The sequence below is a fragment of the Gossypium hirsutum genome, chromosome A12, assembly GCF_007990345.1.
Source record: "Gossypium hirsutum isolate 1008001.06 chromosome A12, Gossypium_hirsutum_v2.1, whole genome shotgun sequence".
Classification (NCBI taxonomy): domain Eukaryota; kingdom Viridiplantae; phylum Streptophyta; class Magnoliopsida; order Malvales; family Malvaceae; genus Gossypium; species Gossypium hirsutum.
This window is the reverse complement of record NC_053435.1, coordinates 85606678-85616427: the sequence shown is the minus strand read 5'-3', so window position 1 is coordinate 85616427 and position 9750 is coordinate 85606678. Positions and strand designations below refer to the sequence as shown.

The 9750-nt window shown below is 33.6% G+C and overlaps 2 protein-coding genes across 2 annotated transcripts; one reads left to right on the top strand and one right to left on the bottom strand.

Moving 5' to 3' along the window:
* Positions 1-5171: 5171 nt before the first annotated feature.
* LOC107925676 (mediator of RNA polymerase II transcription subunit 28) lies at positions 5172-6396 on the top strand. The gene is made up of 3 exons (XM_016856388.2): positions 5172-5672; positions 5880-5992; positions 6087-6396. The coding sequence occupies exons 1-3, from the start codon at positions 5504-5506 to the stop codon at positions 6219-6221; spliced, it is 417 nt and encodes a 138-aa protein (XP_016711877.1). The 5' UTR covers positions 5172-5503; the 3' UTR covers positions 6222-6396.
* A 414-nt stretch (positions 6397-6810) lies between these two features.
* LOC107925675 (U1 small nuclear ribonucleoprotein A) lies at positions 6811-9463 on the bottom strand. The gene is made up of 5 exons (XM_016856387.2): positions 9157-9463; positions 8890-9062; positions 8446-8539; positions 7780-7871; positions 6811-7290 (listed from the first exon to the last, which is right to left on the bottom strand). The coding sequence occupies exons 1-5, from the start codon at positions 9239-9241 to the stop codon at positions 7003-7005; spliced, it is 732 nt and encodes a 243-aa protein (XP_016711876.1). The 5' UTR covers positions 9242-9463; the 3' UTR covers positions 6811-7002.
* Between the last annotated feature and the right edge of the window lie 287 nt (positions 9464-9750).

Genomic DNA, 9750 nt, shown 5'->3' with positions numbered 1-9750 from the left:
CCAAAACATTGTGGCCAATTACCTAGACACATGCTCTCATCAAACAAGTTAGTCATGAAATTTACATATTATCAAGAAAACAGAGATGAGTTTATCATGCATCCATTTCCAGGTATTTCAGGAATATTCAAGATATAATTCATTTAATTCTCATATTTTCTCATATCAGGAATTTTGTCCTTTGAATCATTGAAATATCGATGGATACTCAGGTAGTACACACAAGATGTACTTATCATTGATCCATCAATTCATGTATGGGAAAGCACACTCTCGAGCCTTATCATAGGAAGCTCACATAGAGCCATTTCGGGAAGCCCACAAAGAGCCTATAGGGAAGCTTATCCGGGCTATATAACGGGAAGCTCACAAGAGCCATAATCGGGAAGTTCACAAAGAACCATATAAGGAAGCTCACAAAAAGCCTATTAGGAAGCTCACAAAGAGCCATGTAATGGGAAGCTCTGGATAGCCATATATCGGGAAGTTCAAGCGAGCACTATTGGGAAGCTCACAAAGAGCCAATTTAAGAGGAATCTTACGAAGAGCCTATAATCGGGTTGCTCATAAGAGCTAAGGTGTGTCCATAAAAAATGTAGAATCACAACCTATCGGGATGCTCTAAAGAGCTATAATTGGAAGCTTGCAAGAACCATATAACAGGAAGCTCGAGAGGGCTAATAACAAGACGCTCTTTTGAACAGTGGTGTGCCTGCAACATATGCAAAACTACAACCAATACAGGAAACTTGCATCATCGATTTTCATTTGTCCAAACGGAACTTAACATTTGTGGGGCATTATCAAATATTCAATCAATTTCATATACATGGCAATAATATAATTCACATATACAACATTTAATTTAAACATATAAATGTACATAATTTAGTTACACGAACTTACCTTGATACTTGTTCGTTTTGAGAATCTACTAATCTGACACTTTTTGTTTTCCTCGATCCAATTCAGTACTAGGTCTTTCTGGATCTATATAAATGAATTTAACATCAATTTAATCCATTTCATACTCAATTTAATCCAATTCACATCCTAGGCAAAATTATCATTTTGCCCTTATACTTTCAATAAATGACGATTTCGTCTCTGGGCCCGGAAAAACAAAATTTATGCAATTTAATCTTCATTCCAAGCCTAGAAATTTCATACATAATAATATAAATCCCATGATTCAGAATTTTCCATGAATTTAACATCTTTTCAATTTAATTCATAAATCATGTTTTCTTGAAAATTCTTTAATAAAACACTTTTAAATGACCATTAACACTTCAAGTTCATCATCTAATAAATAAATCATATAAACTCATTAATGGTAACTTCCAAAATTTTCAATAAAATCAAAAACCAAGGTAAAGGTTACTTGGGCCTAATTGTAACAATCATAAAAACATAAAATTTTTAAGAAACGGGAGAGGATTTGACTTACATGAAGCAAGAATTGAAAAAAAAGCTTAAACCCTTTTCAATGTTGATTTTTAAAGCTGATAAATGATGATGATTTCTCTAGAATTCTTTAATTTCTCATTTATTTCATTAAATTTGGCAAAATTTCCAATTTTGCCTTTAATTCACTTCATTATATCATCTTTTTAAGGCATATGTCGCCCCAGCCACTTGTTTTTGGCATATTTATGCCTTAAGTCCCTCCTTTTTTATTGATTAAGCTATTTAATCACTATTCTTTTAATTAATAAGTTTTACACCTTTTTCAATTTAGTCCTTTTTGACAAATTAGACGTGTAATCGGTAAAATTTTTTAACGAAATTTTCATATGAAATTCCTATCGTACCATAGACTATAAAACCACTGTTCTGATTTTACTGAAAACAGACTATTACACTACGTCAATATTTGAGCATTTGAATAAAAAAAAGATGCTTCATATGATTTCAAAGTATCTACTAGACTAGATGAAAGTGTGGGTAGTGTACGAAATGCTCCGAAGCCCAATTGTAGATATTACGGGAAATATCATCTTGGCAAGTGTAGAGGTAAATTGGGCACCTGTTATTAGATGTGGATTGACTGATCGTTTTATTCGTTATTGTCATAAATTTCCAAAAGAAGATGAAGATCAAAAAGAAAATAAAATGTCTACCTTTCAAAAAAGTAGACGTCTTAGCCAGAATAGTGCTACAGGGACTACTCGTACAGGAATAAAAGACACTGTCGTTCGGTCAGAGGCTAGAGCACCTGCTCGTTGCACCTATGTCATTCAAGCCAAAGAGGAAGCTACTACTCCAGATGTGATTGTTGGTATATTCTATCTCTTTAATGTTACTATGTATGCATTGATTGACCCTGGGTCAACTCATCTTATCTTTGCACTGCATTAGTAACGGAAAATAAGTTACCTGTTGAATTTACTAATTATGATATTCAAGTTACTAATCCACTAGGCCAGAGTGTGATAGTTAACTTAGTTTGTCGTAATTGTCCACTGAAAGTTAGGGGCTGTGAATTCCTTGTTGATTTGATGTTGTTAACTTTTTGGGAATTTGATGTTATTTTGGGTATGGATTGGTTATCTTTGTATGATGTTGTGGTAAACTGTAGATAAAAACAGATTGATTTGAAAAGTCAGACAGGAGAGATGATTTCAATTGAGTTTGAGAGTCCGAAAGATGTTGTTAGAATTATTTCAGCTTTTACTGCTTAGAGATTGATTCGAAAAGGTAGCGAAGCATTTCTAGCATATATCCTTGACACCCAAGATTTAGAATCGAAACTAGATTAGTTACTAGTTGTTAGTGAGTTCGTTGATGTATTTCCTAAAGAGTTGTCGGGCTTACCTCCTAATCGTGAAGTTGAGTTTGTGATTGATTTGATTCCTGGAATTGCACCGATATCGATATCACCGTATCGTATGGCACCAGCTGAACTAAAAGAATTGAAAGCATAGTTGCAAGAGTTATTAGATCGAGGGTTTATTCGACCAAGCATGTCTCACTAGGGTACCCATGTATTGTTTATGAAAAAGAAAGACGACTCTTTGAGATTGTGTATAGACTACAGACAGTTGAACAAAGTCACGATAAAAAGTAAATACCCTTTTCCACGTATCACCGATTTGTTTGATCAATTAAATTGGGAAATAAATTTGGATTTTGTAAACAGTGATTATAAATCTTAGCCCTAGACTCGTTTCGCCAACTATCCACAAACACGACTCCAACCCAACATGCACTTTTTGACTTGAAGTCAAGTTAACTTTAACTCAAGTTAACTTTAAGGGAAGAGTTGTCAAATCCCGATACTTAAGAAAAATGTGATTACCGATTGGGAGGATTTTTAGTACGGATATGTATCTCACGATTCTTGATCGGAAAGAATATCAGCCTAAAGCTAGGTTGGTATTTAGTGAAGCATGAAATTATTCATGCCTTGGCTGGTTATGGAGTGGATTTGAATGAAAATGGTAGAAATTTGGAAGGGAAAGGACTTGGGAAACAATTAAACAGATTTTTGCAAAAACAAGGAAAATGAAATGGAATTGTAAACACATGAAATTGGAAAGAAAGGAATAATTCTTTTTTAATTCCAAAATGAAATCAAATGTCAAGTGTATCTTCCAAGCTACCTTAAAGCTCTATATCACTTACTAAATTTGGCTTAACCACCTAACACATAATTAAAATTTAATAAAATATAAAATTAGATTTTTTTCTAATTTTAGTTTTTACAAAGTCAAAAGAAATCTTATGAGTCCTTGGCTATTTTCACATTTTTTATTCAGCCCCACTTTATTGATTGTGTTGTGAATTGGTCCTTTTCTGCTCATTTTTAACTCACAGCATCCCAATTGCATCTTTGACAAGATTAAAACATAAAACCACTAATTCAAGAGGAATCAATTCAAGAATTAACCAATTAAACACAAAAAATCATGCAAATTTAACATGTTATCATTTACTAATATTTATGAGACTTTACCAAAATTTCTATGATTACCAATATTTTTAAATTTTCTAAACCCCATTTCCCATACCAAGTCTTGACAATTACCAAAATTTCTATTGTCTTACCAATATATCTAACAATTTACCAAAAATTTTAAAGATTTACCAAAATGTCTGATGAGTTACCAAAATTTCTATCATTTTACTAATATTTATAAGATTTTACCAATATTTTCAAAATTTCTAAACCCTATGCCAAGTCTTAACAATTACCAAAATTTCTATGACTTTACCAAAATATTCAATGATTTACCAAAATTTCTAATGATTTACCAATATATCTAATGACTTGCTAACATTTCTAAGGATTTATCAAAATATCTATCAATTTTCGAGTAAATCTATCGGTTTACCAAAATATCTAATGATTTAACAATATATATCTAACGGTTTACCAATATTTTAAAGGATTTATAAAAATATCTAACAATTTACCAAAATTTCTAAAGATTTATCAAGATATCTAACAATTTACCAAAATTTCTAATGTTTACCGAAATATCAAATGATTTATCAAAATTTCTAATGTTTTACTAAAATTTCTATCAATTTACCATTATTTATGAGACTTTACCAAAATTTCCAAGTTTTTACAAATATTTCCAAATTTTCTAAACCTTATACCAAGTCTTAAAAACTACTAAAATTTCTATGACTTTACCAAAATATCTAAGGACTTATTAATATATTTAATGATTTATTAATGTATCTAACGGTTTATCAAAATTTTTAAGAATTTAGTAAAATATCTAACGATTTTCCAATATTTCCAAAGATTTACCAATGTATCTAATTATTTACTAAAATATCTAACGATTTACCAAAATTTCTATCGATTTATCAATATTTATGAGACTTTACCAAAATTTATAAGATATTACCAATATTTCCAAAATTTCTAACCCTATACCAATTCTTAACAATTAATAAAATTCTTAACTTCACCAAAATTTCTAATGATTTTAGCAAAATTTATATGAATTTATCAATATTTCTTAGGATTACCAAAATATCTAGAAATTTTATCAATATTTCTATGGACTTACCAACATTTATATGAATTAATCAAAATATCTAACATTTTACCAAAATTCTTAAAACTAAACCCTTAACCATTTTGTTTAACCCACAACCAAAATATCTAGAGACTTTTTTATTTAGGAGCCCATAGTAGAACTACTCACTACATTCTGCAGCTTTCCTGCTAATAATGGCGCGGGCAGCCCTTTTTCTTCTGTAATCAATTTTCACTTAAAAAATATTTGAAAAAAACTGCTGGTCGTACGTGGTCGTTTAAGGTTGAGCATAAATCATGTGGATCAACCTTTACGGAAACGGGGCCGAAAAAGAAAGCCCATTGAGAAATGCAGATTCCAGTCGGGAGAAAAACTGAAAGAAATTGAAGTTTTGTAACCCTTTATTTGGTCGTACAGAAGAAAGGGGGGGATGGAGGGGGAACGTTAAACCCTAGACATTGTTAAGAGTGAAATTAAACGTGTGTTTGTTTGGGTGAAGAATAATGAGTGAAAGGCAAGAGCTTCAACCCGATCCACAGATTCAATCGCCCCAGGGTTCATCAAGAGATGACATGATTTCCTGGGTGGTGGCGTTAGAGACGGCTTTGCTCCCCTGCTTGCCAGCCAGAGAGCTTCAAGCTATCGACCGTTCTCCGCACCCTTCTCATCAGAGTCAGTTGCCTTCTCTTTTTCATTCCCCCCCCCCATTTACTTTCGATATTTGTTCCTAGTCAAACAGATACTGCATCAATTAATGAAATATATAAATAGATGCCCTAAATTGAAGTTTTCAGTGTTCTAGAGTATCCCATTTCCGATGCTTGGTTCCTCCTTTTTCTTTTTTCTTTTAAAGGGTGTTTACATTTGTAATTGCTGTAGTTGATGTGGAGAGACATGCTAGAGATTTCATGGAAGCTGCCAAGAAGCTTCAGCTATATTTCCTTGGCTTGCAACGCGAGGATCATCCAACCAAGGCTGGAATGCTCAGAAAAGTAAACCCATTAAACTTCTACTACTATAGATGATTGATGTGCGTGATTTATTGATGAATCCTCCGCAAAGAACCCTAATTTGACGTTGTAACAGGAGATTGCAACAATGGAAGAAGAGTTGAAAACGAAGACGGAGATGATGAAGAATCAGGAGAGACTGATCCAGGGATGGAGGAAGGATTTGAGTGACCAACTGGACCAACACACTACTGAACTGGAGAGAGTATAGTTATTGGCGATACTTGTGTGCTAATAATCTCTGGGGTTATATTTTGTTTGAGATTGATCTTAGTGTCTAGCTTTACCACCAATCATCATGTTGCTTTGTACTGGCAGTGAAGCATTATATCTGCTGCTTGTGTAACTGCAGAAAGCACAATTAATACAATCCTTCCATATACTAATTTTGCCCATGTGAGTTATACTTGATATAATCATATTTGGATCTAGGAATAGGATTGCATTTTGCCTTACTCAAAAATAAGCAATTTGATTCCTGTTTGATTCCTGTTTGTTAGATTAAAGAGTAATTTTAAATGTAACGATCAATTTGTTTTTTAATTTAATATATAAAAATTAATTTTTTTATTTTTTAAGTACAGAGGGCAAAATACAATTTGAAAAGCATATGATAGAGCGTGGAACTCTTTGTTTCAGTGATGCAACTAAAGAAATGAAGTTGATTTTATCTGCTTTGGCAGGAAAAGGAGCACCAAACAGCACAAATCTGTATGTATACAAAGATAAATAATCCAAAGTCAAATCAAAAGCTTAAAATATGAACTCAAAACGAGGTAAGCATAAAAAAGACAAGTAGAAAAGGGAAATTGTTGCAGAACATTAACTGATCAACAATCTACAATTACAATTCTCAAGTTCTAGTTAAAGATACTATATCACAAAAACAGCTATTAGATTTGAATGGCAATTGGCATCTAATTGGCCACCCATACACTCGGCCCTTCTCAAGTTGGAAGCAACATAAAAGGACCCTTTGGGTCTTTTTTTATCTACTTCTTTGCGTAAGTAATCAACATCTGGTTTTGCTGTATCTTGAAACCTTGCAGTGCCTGCATAGCGACGGTTGATTGCATCTCATTTTCATACTCGACAAAGGCTATACCTGGTTTTGTTTCCACTGTTCTGACATCCTTTAAACCGGGGTATTGATTGAAAAGCATTTGTAGCATCATTGTGGTTGCATCATGAGGAAGATTCTGAACAAACAGGATGTTATTTGGTGGTGCAGGAGCTTCTGGAACAATTGGTCTAGCACCCAGGTAGGGTAATTGTGATAGCTGTAGCATTTCAGAGAAAAGATAGGAGCAAATAATGAGAAACATATGCAGGCCTAACCTTAAGCAAAAGGACCAGTTTCATTCAATTACAATTCAAAAGTATCCAAGCTTTGACCATCATGCTGTGGACCACCACGAATCTCGTAGGGTCTAATGTTAAAGAATGGTCAAGTTCAATTAGCATCAGACTTTCATGAGAGCAAATAAATATGCAATAAGTCATCAACACAGCAAAGCACAGACAAATTCCATGTTGTATCAACAAAAGATGCTCTCGTCAACTCTTTTGACTAGCATAAGGTTTGCAGCAACTAGATTTAAGCAGCTCAAAAGTTAAAAATGTGGCCACAGGCTGAAATATATAACCTTCTAAATAATCCATATTAATATCATAATTGCAAGATTAAGCAAAGTTCATTTCAACCAGAGTCCATAGAGAGGAAAAAGAGAGTTAATCCATGATAAGATACTATATTTTGTATCACTTACAGGAGGTGTTGCACCATAAGCACCCGCATAAGCTGGATTCAAACCTGCTGACGCTTGATTAGGATCAAGTTGCTCTTTCCGTTTTTTCCCTCCTACATTGAGAGACAACATATACAAATCTCAAGGGACGAACAGGAAAGAGCAAAACAGATAAGACAGTATGCCACGTATGTCAAACTAAGCAACATGACAGTGACTAAGAGAGAAATAACTCATGTTTAGTACAAAACATCTAACATAAGCATCCCAACTTTTATTCTCCATCAACACCTTGATGTACACTACCTCGAAAATGAGTTTATAGGAGACAATGAGAACCCAACAAATTACATTAGTGGTGGGGTGAAAGAAAAGAAAAGTGAGAAGCGGTAGACAGTGAGGTTTACTTCGACATTAAGGCGTCTAAATGTGCAATCTAAAACGATTCAAAAGTAAACATATTTGCTAGGAATATCTCAATAGACTGTTGTGCAAAGCTCCAAGCAGGATCCTAAAAGACTCAAAACTTCAAGATCCAAGTAAAATAATAGATGAAATAACCAATTACCAACAACAGTGGCAATACTGATTGAAAGTACAAATATAAACAAACCACATACAACAACAATAATGTTTGCTAAACTGTTAGCTTTTACAACAGAAGATAAGGGATAAAGAGGAATGTACCCTTTTCTTCATGCCTCTTCCGCTTCTCTCGGGGTACAAAAGTGCCATCTGCTTTTGCTATTATATCTGACTTAGTCTTTGCATATTGTATTCTCTGCAAATATTTAAACATTGTTTTCATTAGTTATTAGTAGCATATAACACCTTATGGCAGTACAGAACATGGTTTATAATCAAAATATCAAAGATAATCCAAATATATCTTCATACTACACTTCAAATGCAAATTGAGAAATTAAAAGCTAACTTCAGTCAATTGTTGCATTCTCCATTAATGACAGTACCCAATGAAATTAAAATCTAACCATTCATGTAAAAAATAAGAGCCTACTAAACTAATATCAGTTGAAAAACAAGAGAAACAAAGATATAAACATAAACCCAGTTTTAAAAAAGTCCTGAAATTATAGAAATTTATTGAATAATACGCAAAAATACATATACCATTTCCTTGTCGTAGAAGGGAAAGCCTTGCATTCGCCTAAGAGCATTGGTAGCGGAGCTAACATCCTCGAAAATAACCCAAGCTTGACCTTTGTGTTTCAAAGTCTTGAATGCTAACACATCTAGTATCTTCCCGAATTGTGAAAACACAGCATGCAATGACTTCTTCAACTCTGGAAAAATCATTCGAGAAAAAATTAGGGAAAAAGATAAGCAATGCAAGCCTTTTCTTGGGGGGGGGGGAATATAGAGAGTTGAAATAAGTACGGTCGATTTTGATCTTCTCGTTGAGATTGTTGATGTATAGTGTCATATTTGGAGGAATTTCGTCTGCCTGACTAATCTCAGCCATTGTTTTCCCCTGGCTCTGGCTCTAAAGCTAAAGCAAAAGGAAGTGAATCAGTGATGGAGATGAGTGAAATGGGGTTTAGGATTCAAGGTTTTATGGGTAAATGCCCTAATTGGATTTGCAGATCAGGCGATGGGGAAAGCCGAAAAGGTCGAGACTTCGGCGCAGATATTGATTCGGGATGGGTCACGTTTGGGCCGAGGTTGTCCATGAGTTCTTTTTCAGGCCCCTTCCGTCAAATCCAAATCTGAATCTTTAAATTTCCGGTACAAATGGATACCATATTGATTAAATAAAAAAATGTTAATTGGCTAAATAGGACTTTTTTTAAGATTTAGAGAAATACACTATTTTTGTAAAGAGAGTGTGAAAGTACACATAGCTGGACACCTTTTCAGACACTCTCTCGTTGTCCACTGAATATTTTTAAAGTTTTGTTAGGGATTGTTTTTAAGGTTAGTGTTTTTGGGTTTAAGTATTTAGGGGTTTTATTATTTAGGATTTAGAATGTG